Source organism: Cucurbita pepo, chromosome LG07, assembly GCF_002806865.2.
Source record: "Cucurbita pepo subsp. pepo cultivar mu-cu-16 chromosome LG07, ASM280686v2, whole genome shotgun sequence".
NCBI lineage: Eukaryota > Viridiplantae > Streptophyta > Magnoliopsida > Cucurbitales > Cucurbitaceae > Cucurbita > Cucurbita pepo.
In genome coordinates, this window is record NC_036644.1 from 7,258,669 (window position 1) to 7,278,301 (window position 19,633).

General features: G+C 35.6%; 1 protein-coding gene across 2 annotated transcripts in view; it reads right to left on the reverse strand.

Moving 5' to 3' along the window:
* Window positions 1–19,633, reverse strand: part of LOC111798314 (protein CHROMATIN REMODELING 20) — a 31,078-nt gene that overhangs the window by 6,093 nt on the left and 5,352 nt on the right. For both annotated transcript variants that reach the window (XM_023681375.1, XM_023681377.1), the window contains 15 exons: window positions 17,452–17,642; window positions 17,121–17,367; window positions 16,671–16,784; window positions 13,511–13,594; window positions 10,207–10,758; window positions 9,546–9,835; window positions 8,669–8,759; window positions 8,358–8,573; window positions 6,964–7,083; window positions 5,752–5,918; window positions 4,295–4,436; window positions 2,895–3,044; window positions 2,762–2,817; window positions 2,379–2,682; window positions 1,136–1,271 (listed from right to left, as the gene is read on the reverse strand). In XM_023681375.1, coding sequence (XP_023537143.1) covers window positions 1,136–1,271; window positions 2,379–2,682; window positions 2,762–2,817; window positions 2,895–3,044; window positions 4,295–4,436; window positions 5,752–5,918; window positions 6,964–7,083; window positions 8,358–8,573; window positions 8,669–8,759; window positions 9,546–9,835; window positions 10,207–10,758; window positions 13,511–13,594; window positions 16,671–16,784; window positions 17,121–17,367; window positions 17,452–17,642 — 2,860 coding nt within the window. The remainder of the gene's footprint in view (window positions 1–1,135; window positions 1,272–2,378; window positions 2,683–2,761; window positions 2,818–2,894; window positions 3,045–4,294; window positions 4,437–5,751; window positions 5,919–6,963; window positions 7,084–8,357; window positions 8,574–8,668; window positions 8,760–9,545; window positions 9,836–10,206; window positions 10,759–13,510; window positions 13,595–16,670; window positions 16,785–17,120; window positions 17,368–17,451; window positions 17,643–19,633) is intronic.

Sequence of the window (19,633 nt, forward strand, 5' to 3'; positions counted from 1 at the left end):
TCATGAAAAAAAAAAAAAAAAAAAAAGATCCTATTGCCATTTCCCAGTTTGAATTGAGCAAAGGACTTTAGAGACGCTAGTCCGAGGGCTTCTAGGGCTCAAATAAAGTCTTCCAGCTGAATGCCAATCAAAAGCCCTGCATGCCAACAATTACCTTTAACCAAAATGGACGCATGCATAAATCTCCAACTCCATTAGGCAATGACAGCCATGCTTCTATGCTTCAAGGCGCCAATACCTAACCCTCCATTGCCTTGAGATTTAAGGCTAAACTCTATCTAACCAAACGATTTATTTCTCCACCCTCGATGTCTTCATAAAAGAAGTTTCTCAACAAATGCTCCAAATCAATGCTGACTTTCAAAGGCATAAGGAATAGGGACATGTAACATAGAAGAACACAAGATAGAACGGAATTACAAAGTCTTGCTATTCCACATCAATTCCTTTGTTGTCGAATAGCGCATAAAGCTAGCACTGGTATCTTCATCCATAGAGGTTTTAGCATCTCGTGCAACTTACAGATGGTCCTCTCTGTTACCATGAATATACAACAGGACCAAATACTTTAAAACCATTAAAGGAAGTTACCTTTGTTAAGTCAAGTAATATGATTAAATTTGGATTATGACTTGGTTTTATGTGAACTTCATCGAGATTTAGTTAAATCTTACCACAATCATCACAACAAGCAGCATGAAGTATACAAGGGACAAATATACTATCGAACTACAAATCAACAATGACCGCAAATAAATAGACCTGAATCAACAAGTGGAACAAAAGCCCCTATGGTCAAAATGCTGAAAATTGTAGAAGAAATAATCAGACCTCAAACAAACAAACCCAAAATCGCTGGAGAAACTATGCCCAAGAAAAGGAGGGACCACTGATGGTTACAGGATTCCAAAATTAAGATAAACATCACTTTAAAACCAAAATTATTATAATATTATTTTATTGAATAGAGAATGATTACATGGTACTTTAAAAGGAGAATAAATATCACTTTAACAAAAGAAATTACAAGCAATATTGACAGCTAAATTTCCCTAATATCCAAAACTGACAGTTGATATTTTACAATAACCACAAGATAATTAATACAGAAAAATCAAAAACCTAACAGGTATACCTCCAATGCCAATATTAGAATCTATGTTTTCGTCACTGGAGCTTTCATCTGCAAGAAAATTTTCAACAGCATCTTCACGCTTCACGGAATATTTGTCTTCTTTTGTCAATTGGAGGATTCCAGGATGATTCCAAATCTATAATGACAGAAAACATGAAAATATATGTGGGCAGTGACAAAGGCAAAGACATGTTCTATTAAATAATTATATTGGTCGGAATGATTGATAAAAAAAAGTCGAGGGCAAGTTTGGTAATACATTTTGAAAACATACTTGTTTCATGGACATGAAAAAAAGGAACAGTAGAATATGTCTCGGCAACTTAAGATGGAAAAAAACTGTTTTGAATTTCAAAAGCTGAGTGGATTTGGAGAACTACTAGGAATTATTTTTCATACTTTAGATGGATATAACGTCATGAACTTTCAATCGTAAACTAAATTTATGCATAAATCTAAGACAGATGTGCATACATTGATTTTTTTAATCGTACTTTCATATTTTAAAAAGCCATAATTTAAGCACAAACTAATACCAATTAAATATTTCCATTACCGAAACTAAGAACAGAATTTGAATTTTACAATTTTATACGTAATTGTTGATATCCAGATAATCAGACCCCTGTGGTCTCTAGGAGTAGGACCCAAAAGAAACGGACACTTGTAATTAAGAAATTAATTTATTATCATTGAAATAACCAAACTAGAGACCTTAGTAGCAAATTAAAACCTATAGCCCTAGACCAACTAGGCTGCCCATGGGGATCAAATTTCACAAATTTATAGCAACTTCAAAATTGTGAAACTGCAGAGACCCATCACAGGTCTAATTGAAACGTTCTCTAGAAGACAAAAGAATTTAATGAACACACAAAGGATAAAAAACACTACCCTTCTGGCAAAACACTTACAAAAGACACTGCCAGCTATCATGAAGGGCACAAAACATCTGAAGAAAACTAGAAAATATAGACAAAAGTAATTAGGAATTTTTATTTATTTTTTATTTTATTACGTAGACATGAACTATTGTGAAAATCTCACTCCCGAGGACTCCCCTTCAATTTACCCATAAAAGTGCGAGTCAACCTTCAAGGGCAACAATCAATTGAACCTAATTAATGCGTACAAATGACTACACTTCTATTTGATGCAGTGCAGCTGCACCCATGCCATAAAATATACGTATATAGAACACAGGATAGGAGCTTGAAAATAAGATAAGATGTCATGAGTATACCTGAGCAAGTGCTTGGTATCCAGCAAAAAAGCTCCTCTTCCTCAACAGTTCACTAGAATCTTTGCCATTATTAAAACCATGCACGTCAAGAAATCTTTTGTACAACTTCCTCTGTAAGGGAGAAAGTTTAACGGATATCACAAAGACAGTTTTAGGCGGCAAGTCCTTCTTCACCACAGACATGTCCATCCTTTGTACAAACCCTTTCAACTGTTCATATAGGATATGAGACCTCTGGTTCATTATTTTAACATCTTCCAGAGTTGAATTAGTATGCTGCCCATTCTCTATAGGGTTCTGGAAGCTGCATGATAAGAATATGTGAAGAGTAATGTGGAAAGACAAAAAGGCAGAAGAAATGAAGACTGAAGGTGAAGTCTTACCGATTCCGAAATTCATGGCTACTTCCCAGGAAACCTTCTCTCACAAAATCAACCATCTGTGCCAATTATCATATCAAAGAATATAACATCATGTATAAGGATATCGGCTGCTGTAACTGTTTCAAAGACTTACACAATAATACTCCATGAGATTGTTCTGTAGTGGTGATCCAGTTAATGCAATCCTCCTCTGGCATTTCACTTGTTTCAATGCCTGGGTTACATCAGCCTTGGTATTCTTAATCATGTGGGCCTCGTCACATACAAGAATATCAGGTCCATCCTGGAAATTGAAGGGTAGCAAAAATCATATACATACAACAGTTAACATTAGACCCCTAGTCAGACGAACTCTATCTTGAAGGAGTAAAAACTTCTTATATCCCATGAGCATGAGCAGTGTTATCATGAAATTAGTACATGAGCAGTGTTATGGTACCTATATTAGTATATTACATGTAAATATCGTAGACATATTGTTCTTTATTGTCACTTTACATTGTTTAATTTAGATTAACCTTGTACTCATGTCTATACATATCTTCAGTGAAAAGAATGATGATTACTTATCTTTCCAAACCTTTAGGTTTACACAGTATAAAAGAACTAGGTATTTTCCTAAGCTATTATGCTGTTGTAAGCTATTGGAGTCTGTGAAACTTTATGGAGGGTTAATTACGGATGATTGGTTACATGGACAAGCTCATAGTTTATCAACTCGGAATGGTGAAATGAAAGAAGAAACATCAGGAAAAGGGGAGTTGAACACAAGTGATATTGAAAAACTGAGGAGTCTTTAGAGTCCATGAAGAAGGTTCCCAGCCAAAAAACATGTTCAGTAGCCTTTTCAGGCACAGCCTCTCAAGAGAACTTCCTACTTGAATCATTGATTCCGTGCAACTGATCATATGACAAATACTAGTTGTAATTTTAAATCATATAGTCCCTGTCCAAGCAATAAGAAAATAACAATTGCGATGGAACCTTAGTAACAGTGGTCGAACAAGGAAGAGATCAAGATAAATGCAAACTATACTTTAAAGAAAGTACTCCACCCAAAACAGTCTTCCCATCTACTGCTTTTCTGTTTTTAAGTGGACCCATAATAGACACTTTATGATGTTTAAGTTTGTAACAAGTGCAAAGTTCTAGCCAGAACATTTTCCAATGGCAAGTTTAAAGCATGCAGACGATGAAAAATATCAATTGCTTTAATAAAGAAATTAACCTAACCTTTCATTAGAATAGCGAACGGATTCAATAAACAAGGCAACAAATCTACAATTCAATTAAAAATTTAATTTTTTTCTCGAGACTTTCAGAAATTATATGGTTTCTACCTACTAGATAAGGCATTCAATAATATAACCAAAAAATAAAAATAAAATCAAAATGTAAAATTAAGTTTAAAATGAGGTACGGGGAACAGTTCCTGGCAGGTATAAACATCACAATTTAGTTTTTCAAAAGAAAAATAAAAAATATGAGAAGCAGGATGAAAGGTAAAAGAGTGAATAATATAAAGATGGTCACCTGTAAGGCATGGCAAATTTCTTTGGCCATGTGCCGGTCTTTGACATGTTTACCAAGAGATAAATTTCGGAAAGCACTATAACCAATTAAAAAGACACCACCCTTAGCTCTCCACTTAGCAAGCAACTCTGCCCTCCTCTCCCTGGTAAGAAAGAAAAGTCGTCAACAATAAAAAAGAAATCAAGTCATAACTACAAGCCTAATGAATTGTAAATTATAGATTTCAATTTTCTTTCCTTTTAACATCAATATGGTAATATAAATATAAATATAAATAAATATATATGTATGCTTGTTTTCATATTCGTGAGTGTTCGAGCCAGTTTTGCACATCTTGATTATTCTCATGGGACCTATTGATTATTCGCACATCTTATGTAATTCCTAGACTTTGTTTAAGAAACATTTGTGAATAAGAGAATTAGTTGACCTCCATATTTTTCTGTATTGTTACTTAGTATCTAGGGATTTAGTTAGCTTTTTTGTATTATAAAAGACACAAGTACGTCTCTGAAGCTAACAAGAGAGCAAGATAATTTACACTCGCAACATGGTATTAGAGACATCCTATTCTAGGTCTGATTAATCGATAAAGCCTTCATATCTACCAATCTTCCTCCTTGACCAAGTTTATTTGGAGCCGAAGCTATTGATTTCCACTTTGACCAAATTTATTGGGATCCTTTATAACTACCATTGAAATCATATGGTTGAAGTTGTGCCTTGACGTTGAAGTCATGCCTTGGCGTGCCTGAGAAAATGCAAATTGTATGGGCATACCTTAAGGAAAAGGAAAAACTTTGACATCTCGTTGGATCAAGACCAGCGGAGACAGACCTAGGATTTGTTGCATGAGGTGAGGAGGATTCCATGATCATGTCATGGCTCTGGGATTCTATGGAGCCATCCATTAGTGATACATGCATGTTTTTACAGAATGTTCAAGGCATAAGTCACTTTATTCATTGCACTTACTCCAAGGCTCGAGATGCAACTCAAATCTTTGAGATCAAGATCATGACCCAAGCCACAAAGGAAGAAGGAAGAATTGTTACTGAATATGGCAATGCCCTTCAAACATTGTGGCAAGAACTTAATTATTATCGAGTATTCGAGATGAAGTGTACTGCAGATGCCGTAATTTTGAAGAAATTTATTGAAGCAGATTGTGTTTGTGATTTTTTTGGCAGGTCTCAACAATGATTGTACAAATCATCAAAAAGAGGAAACACCGTCCCAAGAAGAAACAATTTTCCTTATGTGAGAAATTGTTAGATGATTTGTACACGGACGGTGTTTCTTCCTGAGAGCATCTACAATAGCACTTGTTTACATCACTTGCACCTCAAATGACTTAATATTGACTACATGATTTACACAATTTACTGGAGACACAGAGAACACAACACAATCATCGCGATAAACAGATATGAATAAAGCAATCAAATGATATTTACCTTGGCACATCTTCAAGCATGAAAACACGAAGAGGCTTTAATTCTGAAGGTTTCCACCTAAAGAATTCTTGCCGCCAATTATGCAACACATTAACAGGGGTGACTATAACTGCAGTTCGTAAACCCAAGTCCACATTCCTCATTGCAGTGTACAAGAATGCTATAACCTAAGACCATAGTTCAATTCAGCAAGAGAAAGTACTCACAAACCATGAGAAACAAGTTATAATCAATTTAAAACTCAAAATTGTAGATATAAAACTTATGCACCGTTAGTTAGAAGGTTTCTAAATAATTACCCTTCTACATTGATCGAGGAAGTGTAGCAGTCATGATCTCTTAATTCTTTTTTTTATTTTATTATTAATTACCTATTAGTTTTTATTCTAATTTAATTATTTAACTTTACTTTCATAAAAAAATCATTTTCAGGACCGCAATAGTAATGTCTTTGCACATTTCTTCTTACTTGCAGAATAATGAAATCCAGAATTGGTCAGCATAAAAGTTAACCATATTGCATACCTAGCATCGAGTCATTTTTACAACTTTTCATAAAGGATATTTATAAAAGAAAACAGACTTCATCTTTTTGCAAGAGAAATAGAAGTTAACCATGTGGCTTATAGTTATGTAAACACTACATACATATTTGAACTCTAATTGCAGTTTTCAAGTTCATGTGATTTAGATATGCTAGCGAGTTTTGACAATGAAATTGGTATTATTCGAAGCAAGAGACATCTTTTATTGTATTCCAAGTACTGGTAGTAGATGAAGTGATGCTCCGTTTGACAAGCATTTTGTTAAAAATTATTCTTGTATTCATATTATTTCTCTACAATGAGTTTCCTCTTCGAAGATATTTGAATTATTGTCCAATTTTTTTTTTTTTTTTTTTAAATCTTGAAAACTATTTTTTTCAATTTCCATTTTTTTTTCTTTTTTTTAAAAAAAACATAAGTAACAAGTAGATAACAAACAAGAAAACCAATAGGTGGAATCAGTAATATAGACTTAATTTTCAAAACTAAAAGCTAAATAGTTATCAATCGGTCCTAATGGATCTCGAGGATGCCTATTCTAATTCTTCTGAATCATTTTTTTAACCAAATATTATTTATCATTTTTTTTAAAAGGGGAAAAAGGAATCAAAATACCACTTTTCCAATATGTAAACAAGGGCACGTTAGAGATGGATGAACCAAATACCTGAAAAGTTTTACCAAGGCCCATTGTGTGAGCAAGAATGCATCCAAGACCTTTATCACCAGACTTCACTTTCCTTACTGATTGAATGATATTTTCCCACATAAATCTTATTCCAGAAACCTGCAGCAGAAAACAATATGAATAAAAAAAATAAAAATAGACCAGAGAAGGCTTCCACCTTTTAGTATAGTAATTAAAACTCAGTCATCCAGGACCATTGTAGTAGGCTTGTCAAAAAGTTTAAATGAAAACAGAACACAACTCCTAAAGCTCATTATATAAAAAACCAAGCATTTATCAGCCTCAGTTATATTAGTAAGTAAAAGATTATGACTCTGATAGTCATCCAGGTTTCAAACTATCCTAGGAGCTAAGTAATCTGAAAAAGTTTAACAGAAATGGGTCAAGATGGAACTGGATGCTTGAAAGACAGAGAAGGAGAGGAGAAATGAGCCCAAATAGAAATTATATAGCATAGTCTACGATGAAGAATGGAGAAGCTTCTATTTGAGTCAGAAATAAAATGGTTGAAAGAAGATGACAATAATCCTCACTTCCACAAGATTCTTGTAGTAAGGACAAGGAATTTTTTTTTCCTTCCAAAAACCATATGCGAAAATAAGAGAAGTTCACACAAGGACAAAATGAGGGGAGAGGACAAACTTAGGCCCCACTTACTTACCAATAATCAAAATGAAAATCAATTGGAAATGAATCAAGGGCAATAAAAATATTATTCATTGAATGTTCTTTAATTAATTTATTTTATTTGATAATAATATATTTTGTTTGAAGAACTTTTTGATATTCACAAATAATAGCTATTGAAATAAAATTACATCAACTAAAAAAAATAATATATTGTCATACCGATAACAAAAGCAAAAAAAAAGATTACTGGAATGTGATTCTTTCTGAGTGCACATTTTCATAGACTTCTCTAGGAAAAATTGTCAGCTGTAGATCTTGTGAGACATTTGGATACTGGACGTCTCATCAAACTAATCCGATTCTTCATTCAAAAGTATCTGTCAACTTTGAAGAGTGTGGTTTTTCTAATACTTAACCACGTAAAAGAAGTGTGGAGGATAGACATATCCTGCAGGTTGGATTCTCTAATAAAGAGATTGTTCCTCATACTACGGGAGAATATGCCTCTTGAGGAGCCCTCTTAAGGAAAATTGGTATTACAATCGTTCTCTCTTTCTTTGTAAGCTTATTTAAATGTATTACTTTTCTTGTTCATTAGACAGGTATAACAATGGTAATAATTAAGTTTGTTACTTATTAGAAATATATCATTTTACTCCCTACCCCCCAAGAAAAAAAACACAGAAACCAAATCCAGGAAATTTGAAAAAAGATTGACGTGCATGCGTAGCTATTGCTCAAACCTGATGGGTTTTCAACTTCGATGAAATGCTGGGTGGAATTCTAATCGCTTCTTCCCCCTTCTCCCTTACAACATTGACTATATATCCCGTTGAAGCATCACCAAGGACTTCAGCACTAGCACCTTCAGGTAGATTACCACAAAAGCCAGCAGAGCTCATTCTTTTAGAATCAGAGGAAAACTGAACTTTTAGTGATTTTAGACGTTCTTGGCGTTCCTTTGGAGAGAAAAATGAAAAGAAAAGTAAAACATGGTGAGTTATTCTGAACAAGTTACAAGGTAAAATCATACAAAACTGCACATAAAATTTACCTTTTCTATGGCAATTTTCTTTTTAGTATCTTCTCCTAATTCAGCATCATCAAGTATCCGCCGGATCTTTTTCTTACGCCTTCTCTTTGAGCTGATTGGTAAATCGGAAAAGTGATCAAATTACAACAGAAAAACAAAAGTTCATTTAGATTATTATAATAAAAATGACTGCAATAAGACCCTAGCCATTGTACTAGGTAACTGAAGCTCAAGAAAAAAAAAAAGAGCAACAGAAGGAAAAGGATGATAATTTGCTTCCAAATGTTATTATCTGGAAATTTTTATTTAGCCAGATCATACAAACTCCTAGGAGCAAGGAGTGATAGGTTTTCTTAATTATCTTCCTCTCAGGTGGCTTTTCATGTTAAAAGTTTTGACATTGCAAGCGTCTCAAAAAAAAGTCTGGCTTAGTTAATAAAATCTAGTGTTGTGAAGAAAAGACTCCCGCTTCAAGGTCGGTCACTATAGGTGTTTCATTGATATAGCTCCTAGGTGGTTTTTACATTGGCTATTAGTTTTTTTTTTTTTTTTTTCCTTTTTAAAATGGATAATTACGTTGTGTTTTACTTTTATTCCAGTTGAAGTTTAGGGTATTTATTAAATATTTTTCGGAGTTTTGTACGGCTAGTGATGGTTTATTCTCCTCCAAGGATATTTTAAACTATGTTTGTAACTTTTCATTACTTCATTGATAGTTTTGTCAGGAAAAAACTGGAAGAGCCTATTTTGTAGGCCCATTAGCTGTTCGGAAATAGTTCTATCTCCTTTTTTTCTAAATCTTTTTGTTTTAAGGAATTACAAGTATCNAAAAAAAAAAAAAAAAAAAAAAAAAAAAAAAAAAAAAGAGCGCAGAAATTACTAATGGCTGGAAAATTACCTTATGGTTGCATTAATATCTGCATGTGAGTTGTCTGAATCGCTGTCAGAGCTAGAACCGGTCAAGTCTCCAGATCCTAAGACCTCCTCCAACTGCATGGTCAAGGATTGCAAGAGACTTGGGCGACAACAACAACAATGCCAGCCAGAAGATTGGGCCTTGAGCAAGCACTCGACACCGAGGTTCCTCCTTATGCAACTGATACAAAATAGTGTCTTGCATGATTTACAACTTACTAAGTCAGCATTTCGCCCACACCATCCACAGTAGCACTCAGAGCAATCAGGTTCCTGAATTGTTCCAACATGAAATCCAAGTACTTTAAGAAAACCCTAATTAAGTACGGATAATAAGATGAAAAAGACTAAGAGACTATAATGATTTTACTTCCGTTTCATGTGAGATGACAAAAACACCCATGCCAAATATGGTATGATGATTTTTTTTTTCAGCAGAACAAATTAGTAGTGACTACTTTTACCAGTAAAGTGATTACTTAAACCAATAACACTGAACAGAATCATATATACTGTTTTTTTCTCTTTTACCAATAACATTAAATCAAGTATGAAATGATGAACCATGACATAGTGCAGTCAAAATTCTTTGTAGAAGTAAAATACAAATTTCAATAAGATCAACAAGTGAGATTTTTCCGTACCTTTACATTCTTCTTGTCATCCATCAAACATTTGCAATCCTCACAAACAATTACGTTCAGAAAAGGGTGTGCATGCGCTTTAATAACCATTTGATCACACGCAGTACAACGGATCTTCTCATTCAGGCACTCTGATGGAAGAGAATCAGCACCATGGTCATTTTGTTTGGTGTTGCATAGGGTGTCCAACGTTGTTGGATTGAAAGCAGAATCCTCCTTTATCAGGGGACTTTCATCCTCATGTACACCATTGGTACGACTCTTTTTAGTTTGAATAATCAGTTCTTCAGTATCGTTTAAACGCTTTGAACCTAAAGGTTCCACAAAATCAGATAACGCTGAAGGATGCAAAGAAGCTGTTTTCTCCAAAGACCCATCCATGTCAATATCACTTGAAGCACCATCTGCATTTTCATCATCCGAGAGGCCCTTTCGATTTCCTTCAGTTTTCTCATCTAAAACAGGGTTCAAACAGTCAACCGGAGATACAAGCTGCTCTTCATCTCTTTGTATCACTTTATCAACAGTGGAAACATCTTTTTGAAAGACCTCCTAAATCAAACAAAAAATGAGTCAAGAATGCAGGAAATATCCGGCCCACTTGAAAAACACCAGAAACTAAGGTATGTAGCCTCTGAAGGACCAATTTAATCCTAGCACCACGTGTAGCCCTCATCATTCACATTGGAGATTCAAAAGCACTGGTGAAACTACAGTTCGATCCCACAGTATAAAGACAAGACTTTATTCAACTTTTCTAAGCCCTAAATTATTAGCGCCAGTTTTAATAATATCCTTAATCATTTTCCCTAAAGCCATTGATCCATATCTATCTTTTTCTAAACAAGAAACTAAACTTTTCAATAAAAAGATGAAACGACACTAATACTCAAAAGATACAAACTACATAGGAAGTGAAATAAAATAAAATAAAATAAAATAAACAGAGTTACATATCCTGTAAAGAAAAATCATCAAAAGAGTTGGAGTGAGGACACCAAAGAGGAGCTTCGACCTAACAAAGAACAATATTTATCTTCAAAGATCCACTTATTTCTTTCCAACAATAACTCCTTTTACCATATCAACCCACAGAAAAAGTGAACGCAAATGCAAAGGCCCAATAAGATCAGAAGAAAATTACATTTGGCATTAGAATAGAAATCCAATGCAAGATGAAGATGCTGAATAATTTGAACCAACAAGTCTGTGAAAAAGGCATCCAAAAAATAGGTGGATAAGAAATTATCCTGCTTCATGACAAAGGCAACAGATGGAAGGATTTAGACAAGAAGGAAACTTCTTTGAAGAACAACTATATTTAGACTGCTATTTAGCAATATCCAAGAACGAATGTTATTTCTTTTTGGACTTTTTTATCTTCCACAAGGCAGAGAACCAATACTTAGGCAAAGAAATGAAGTATTCAACTAACTAGAAAGAGATTTCAAAGAGGATAAATCTCAAGCCTCTAAACACCATTTACGAGAGTCTTCAAAACATCCAACATTAGCAACTGATAAATTATTCAGAAGACTATTTACATCAACAACTAATCATATGACTAGTAATCCCAATTTGTTTCACTCTTTCATCATCTTCATCCTTCCTAGCTAATGTTACCTTGTAGATGGACCAAAATCATTTGTTCTTGGAACTGGCATAGTAGATCAAACTCTGTCTCTTTCTTTGTCCTTGGTTCTACTTCTATCCCCACATTCCTATAATTTGATCTCTATTAGTTAACTCTCTAATGATCTTAATTATTGTGATTCCTTCTATCTTGGCTATTGTTTGTTTTTAGGATCTTGTGACGAAGGAGATTATTGGTAAAAAAACATGAATCTGGAGAACATTACATTCTTGATCATCAAATGTCAAAAGTTGCATTCTCTAGAGTCATTTCTCTTTTTGATGCCCATTGTCGTCTAGGTCATCCATCTCTTTCCATGGTAAACAAGTTTTGTTCTCAATTTCATAACTTGTCTTCATTAATTTGTGACACATGTCAATTTTTCAAATTTCATCATCTTATATGAGCCATAGAATCAATAAGAGAGCAAGTGTGCCTCCTGAATTATTTCATCCCAATATTTGGGGTCTTTGTCTAGTTGTGTCCAAAACTGGATTTAGATTTCGTTCTTTATTGGTGATTACTCTCATATGAGTTGGTTATATTTAATGAAGAAACGTTTGAGTTGCATTCCCCTTTTGGTAACTTTCATACTGATGTTTTCCTCAAAACGTTGAGAAGCATGCTAGTCCATACTTTTCTGAAGCACTTGGGTTGTACTCCATCTCAAAATGAAGTTGTTGGGCACAAGAATGGGCGTCTTCTTCAAACTGCAAAAGCAGTATCCTTTCAAAGGCATGTTCCATAGCACTTTTTGGTTGATGCAATTTCTACGGCTTTCATCTTGATTAATCACATGCCCTCATTTGTACTTAGTCTAGTTCCTTGGCATGCTTTATTTCCAACAAAATCTTGGTTTCCCATTGAGCTGAAAGTAATTTGTGGTACCTGTTTTTTTTTGAGGTGTTAGTCCTAATCTAACAAAATTTGACCTCAATCTTTGAAGTGCATTTTTTATGCTCATTCTCATTTTCATAAGGATATAAATGCTTTTGTGTGAAGTTCGAATAGGTATCTTGTATTTCACAGTGTTTCCTTCTTTGAAGACAAACCCTTCGATTCCTCCTTACCTCATATGACTTAGGGAGAGGAGGATGATATTTTTATCTATACACTTGTGCCTCCTACCATCCTCTCCCAATCCATCTCCTTCTTATTTGTCTCTACTAATATGAAATTCCCCCACATTTGATCCCACAATATCACCAAGAACTTGAAATGTTAATCCACGGGCTACTAAGGCTAAAGTTTGATATCCCAAGAGTCTGCCAACCAAAAAATTCAGAAATATGAATGTTATGTCTTTCTGCAGATCGCAAAATTCAAAACTACAGACTTCACAGGTATTCATTCAATCTCAGTAATCCACGAATTCCCAAAGGTGTCCATGTTCCTTTGAGAATTAAGAACTTTGAACCTCTATTCTCATAAATAAATCTGCCTACCCGAGAGTTGAAGTCTACCCTATGTCATTTTTCATAAAACTGGAACCTTCGTTTGAACTCTTTTTGAATATTGACGCACTGTAATAAGTTTGCTTTAGATAGATAGATAGACAGACAGACAGATAGACAGATTTTACCACAAATATAAATCAGAAGTACTAAATATCAAAGGTAGACTGAGATACACAAGAAAATAAAACCAGGAGAAGACATAAATAAATTATACCTGTTTACATCTCTTTTGATATCGCTTTTGTTTCAAATGGATTTGGAGTTTTCTATCAAAAATGGCATCATCTTCTTCTTTGACCTATCAAGTTAACACATTTGCTCAATGAAACCAGAAGTATTGATCATCAAGTTAACACATTTGCTCAATGGAACCTATAAATTGGGTATTTAATAAATACATCATCCAACGCTCATTATTCGCACCCAAACAGATCAATTTGGAAGAAAAAAGCTTCAAACGGGAAAAAGGGTGAACATGATAACCACACCATTCACAATAGAACAAGAAGAATCACAATCAACTCAACTTGAGCTTTCAAGTTCACAGTTGCCTTTGGAAATGGGATAAGTACTTCGTAGTTGCCTTTGGAAATGGGATAAGAAGAATCACAATGAACTCAACTTGAGCTTTCAAAACCCCACAGCTACTGTTGAGTTATCGGCACAGGTACTGTAATTAAAGGCAAAGAAATTGCAATCCACTGTCTTTATCAAGTGATGAAAAGTTCTCCAAATTATCTGATACAGTGGATTTTCCTTCGGAAGCATTTTTACTTTATCAACATAACTTGAAACAATTTTCGACTCCAGAGGTTGTGCTACTAAAGTGGGAACTTGGAATATTCCCGAACAACAATAAGCCATTTAAGAAAATCACTTAACATTTCGCAACAAGAAAACTCTTCTATTTACAAAAATCCCATCAGCACATGAATAAAATGTCAACCACCTAATGCCAGCGAAATGACAATCCTCATAAAATGTACATATAATTCTCTAAAAATATTTAAGAAAAATAGCAAGCTAATTTAGACTTGCAACATTGCAACATAGTACGAGGGTCATACTCTTAACTTAGTCATATCAATAGAATCCTCAAGTTTCGAACAAAGAAGTTGTGAGCCAAGAAGGTGTAGTTAAAAGTGACTCAAGTGTCGAACAAAGTGTGTACTTTGTTCAAGGGCTCTCGTGAAGGAGTCGAGATTCGATTAAGGGGAGACTGTTCGAGGGCTATAGAGGCCTCAGGGAATGCTCTATGGTGTACTTTGTTCGAGGAGAGGACTGTTGAGGATTATTGAGAAGAGTAGTCCCACATTGGATAATTAAGGGGAAGACCAGGGGATTATAAAAAATGAATATTATCTCCAATGGTACTAGGCATTTTGGGGAAACCAAAAGCAAAACCATGAGAGCTAATACTCAAACTGGACAAGATCATACCATTGTGGAGGGTTGTTGTTCCTAACATGGTATCTCAAGTCAAACATTTTCAACCGTGCGGCGTTGCGATCTCGACACGCTCACGGTAAGCCTTACGACGAACAAAAGCCCCATTCACATTTTCGCCTGGATTTGTGGCTTCGTTACACCTTATATGGTGTGTTGGATGATGCACCGTCATCCTTGGTCGCATCACGGCATTGTCTTGTCTTGGTCCTCACGTGGTCAGTTGAGTGCAACTTTGTGTTGCCACCTTATCATGACTGCACGTGAGGACCACAACCTACTCTCTTCATAGTATGGTTGTGGCGTTCTCCCCCACTTAAACTAGTCTCGTCCTCGACAACTTTTTCGGGGGCACAATCGTTGTGACACTCTACCCCACTAAATCATGGCATCGTCCTCGATGACGATCCGAACTCTGGACTGGCTGCCGACTTGACCTGTTAGAATTGATCATGCTTCAGACAAATATCAATTCACTAAGCATCTCACTCCTCTTTTATCAAAATGCTTATCTTACTTACGCCTCAGGGTTAGCTTGGGGACAACCTTGCCCCAACTTCAACATTGGCACTTCTCTTGGCCAATCCACATATTCTCTGAGCAATTAAACAGTACACCCCTCAAGGTGAGGCTCGCAAGCCAAACGCAACATTCCTCTTCATGGCACCAACTCTTACGAAAGTGGAGTCTAGATTGCTACTAACTAACTTGTTGGAAATCGACATGGATCAAAACAAATACGAAATTTGCACACTACTTATGGGCTATCCCACTAATGAACCTTCCCTCTGGTTGTGGGCTTCACCAGGGGCCTCCCTCGCCCTTCTCTTGGACTCAACTCGGGACTCACCAGACAAATCATGGAAAACTAACTAGCGTCCACATATCCTCACCTAAGCTAGGGGGAGTGTGCCCCAAAAATGGCCACCTTGGCCTCACCCTCGTATTCTCTAAGTACATAGGTGGCACACCCCTCTGGGTGGGGCTCTCAAGCCTATCCACAACATTCTTGCATCGCATCCCATACAGAAGCAAAGTCAAAGCTTTTGACACAACCCACTTTAGCACTACACTTCAGCCAACTCTCACTGGCCCCCTTCATGTGGCGAATGCTGCCTTGCCAGTACTCTGGTCTTGCCGCAGCTTCATCTCTCTGCCCACGTCCAGCTGATGCTGGTCTTGACCCTCTTGTGAAGTCACCCACCTAAGACATTAGGTAGCGACTCAAGGAATATACGTGTGCTCCCACCTTGGAGCACATCTACAGGGTGAGCAACCCATTCACTTGGGCTCTCCCCCACTTTACTAGGTTTCCTCTTTGTACTAGTGTCGTTCCCCCATAAGGACTTACATTGTGCTGAACTTAGCACTTGGCTGGCGCTTGTCTCATTTGATCCCCAACTTCTCCGATTGCAACCATTGACATTTTTCCTCTAATGCGAACGGTTCTCTGGAAGACACCCGACCAGATGTGCCTTCTGTTTTGTCTCTTGCCCACTTCAGAACCTCATGCCCCTGGCAAATGAGCTTGGTCTAGCTTCTTGATGGGCAGGACTCCTCAACAATCGGCAACCAAGGATTTCCAGCAATTAGAAAAATGAAAAATGACTTACCAATGTTTCTGAGAAAAACATTGGGCGCTTAAAGCAAGATTAAGATCCATTTTTACCAAGCATATAACATAGCCAAATAAAGAGAACGTAGAAGAGCGCTCCATCTAAACCTTTTCCACCACAGGTTTCTGTCTTCGTTTATTGTCTCGATCAGAATAGAATATCGTTTGAAGAAACCCTTGAAGAACTTTTTGAGTTTTAATGAATGCAATGATTTTAAATAATATTATTGCACTTTTCTTTTTTGAAATTCTCATGAATACAAGGATTTTTAATAGTATAAATTGGAACTTTTCTTTAACAGAAGTTATTTACCTTTCTGAAATTTCTCTTTTGTTCTTCTGAAAGATCCAACTCTTTTTCATTTGCAATGGCAGCAGCAACAAACGGATCACTAGAATTTCCATCAACATCATCTATTTCCTCTACCTGATAAAACGATATGAAATCTATTCTTAGGTTGTTCACAATGAAGAATAAACAGATATAGAGGCAATAGGTTACACACGTCAATAATAACAAGAGTTAAAAATTGTCCTCAACATATTTTAAAGAGCCTACAGCAAATCTTCTTACATAGTTTAATCAGCCGGTCATGCATTTCCTTTCAAACAGTCATCAACTCCAGGAACAAAATAATGATGACTAGTTTTTATCATTATTTTTTATTGGATCGTCATCGAGGACTCTACCCCACTAAATCTTTCCTTTCAAACAGTCATCAACTCCAGGAACAAAAATAATGATAAAAAAAACACATCGTACCTCATCAACTCCAGGAAATTTTAGTCCCATTTCTGCAGCCTGCTGCGGAGTGCTGGCCAAGTAAATAGAAGCCCAATTCTTGCTGCCGAATAATGTTTCATTGTTGTTTGAGCCTTCTGAAAAAACTTTATTAAGAGAGCACCAATCAACTTCCAAATTTTCTGATCCATTTCCCTCCATCTCGTGAGTGGAGAATTTCTTCTGCAGATATCCACTTGCGCCCTCTTCCAAAAGTTTACCATGTCGTCTACGCCCAAATCAGACTTTATATGCATATGAACGAAAATCTAAGTTTTTACAAGCTTCACAATATCATAAGGGCATGTTATACCTCCTTACAGGCCTTTGGGTTTGAAGGGTCTTCTCTGCGTCGGATACAGATGCAAGAAGATCGCCAGTTACTTGAGACCCTACCCAGTGTATCCTCTTTTTCCAAGCTTCAGTATAGCAACCATAAGTAGCCTGACTTTCAATTTGTTTGAAGAGACTCGGTAACTCGACACCAGCACCATCAAGTTGCTCCTATTCAGAGAGATAAATAAATAAAAGCATCCTGGATAAAAGAAATTCATAACTCACAGAAGAAAAATATTACAGAGCATAAGCAACACCCCAGATCATACACACAACTCATAAAGAAAATTACGAATATAAAGATACTACACATTTATAAGAAGATGACTAAAATATCAGAGAAGCTTCAATACTGTCAAAAACTGGTAAAAGAGATATCACCTAGAGCTTTTATTATTTGATAAGGAAAACATCTGTATTTGGTTCATGAGAAAATGGTGCATGGTTTCAAAGTTTGAATCTCCTCTTTTGTCTAGTTGCTTGAGAATGTAAACTATATCAAGCTTTGGCGATCTTAGTTGACCATTTTTGGTTGTATTGTTTAGGTTGTTCTTTATTTGGTTGGTTTGTGTTGATCTTTTGGCATAGTTGTTGGGAAGTAGCTTTCTGTTTTCAGTTGCTTTCTTATAGAACTTCGAAAACAATTTGTTACTCATTTAGGCCATGTTTGATAACCATTTAGTTTTCGGTTTTTGGTTTTTGAAAATTATGCTTATAAATACTACTTCCACCAATGTGTTTCCTTGATTTGTTATCTACTTTTTACCTAGGTTTTCAAAAACCAAGCTTAGTTTTAACAACTAAAAATGTAGCTATCAAAAACTTGTTTTCGTTTTCTCATGAAAGACGAAATTCATTGCAGAAAATAATGAAAAAACAAGCAAAATTTTTAAAAACAAAATGGTTAACAAACAAACCTTAGTTTTTCATTTCATCAATGAAACCTCTTTGTCCTCAAAAAAATAAATTTCAAAAAAAAAATTAAAAGACATTGGTGTTTATATTACATCGATATAAAGACTGGGCCATGTATTTTTTGTTTAACAATCCTGTCACTAAAAATATCTTCCCTGAAGGTTTGAGGAAGCGTATCAACAAATTATATGGTAATATCATCCCATATATACTCAAGGATCGTTAAGACTGCAAGTCTGCAGCAATCCTGCAGGAGACATGAATAAGTTTTTGCTGCGGTGGCTGATGCAATAGTCAGGTTGTCAGGCAAAGTATTTGTTTCACCATCAGTCGCGAACTTCTTTACCGAGAGTGTTATCAAGCTCATGTTAGGGTCTTCATACAAAGAAAATAATACTGAAATTGTAGTACAATAGCGAAGAATAACTACACAAGTAATGAAGGGCTCTCTCTCCCAAGTCCAACCATGAACCAGTTTCCAAATTTCTGCCAACCCCGAACTCCCTTGTGTATAACCATCCACTCTAACCTGCTTCCCAAGTAATTACAATTATACTTCTAACGTCCTAATAACATCCCAATACATCCCTATTAATACTTAACACCTCCATGACTTGCCAAAGATCAACATCTTTTTTCTTCAATTAAAAAACTAAGCTTTTGTCAAGAAAATGAAAGAGTGCACGCTGAGAATACAGGCAAAAGAAAAAAAAAAAAAAAAAAAAAAAAAAAAAAACNAAAAAAAAAAAGCTAATTGGAAAAGGAGCCTATAGAAAGAAACAACATAAAGACTACAAAAAGAGCTTTACTCATTGAGATAAAAGGAAAAATGATAGCCACAAAAATCCTCAGAAATCAACACCCAAATAGAGAGAGCCATGAAACCTAGCTATAGAGCAACCTCCCCATAAAGCTTTCAAGCTCTCAAAAAGTATTTCTATTTCTCCCCAGCCAAGCATTCCATGAAAGAGGGGAGAAGAAAAAGTGGCACCCACAAAAGATCTTTCTCTTGTCCAAAACTGATGGAACATACAAAAATTATTATCCCATTTTATGCATAGAGAAACAGGGAAGTTTATTGATGAAGAACTAACAAGTTGAGGAAGCTTGTATAAGAGCTCACTAGTTTGTTGGAAGCAAAGTAAAAGCGTAATTACACAACCATTTTGATTTGACAGCCCACAAAGTTGTAGAGTAGTAGACATCATCTGTGAGTTGACCAAGTGATTGATGCCTCAAAAAAC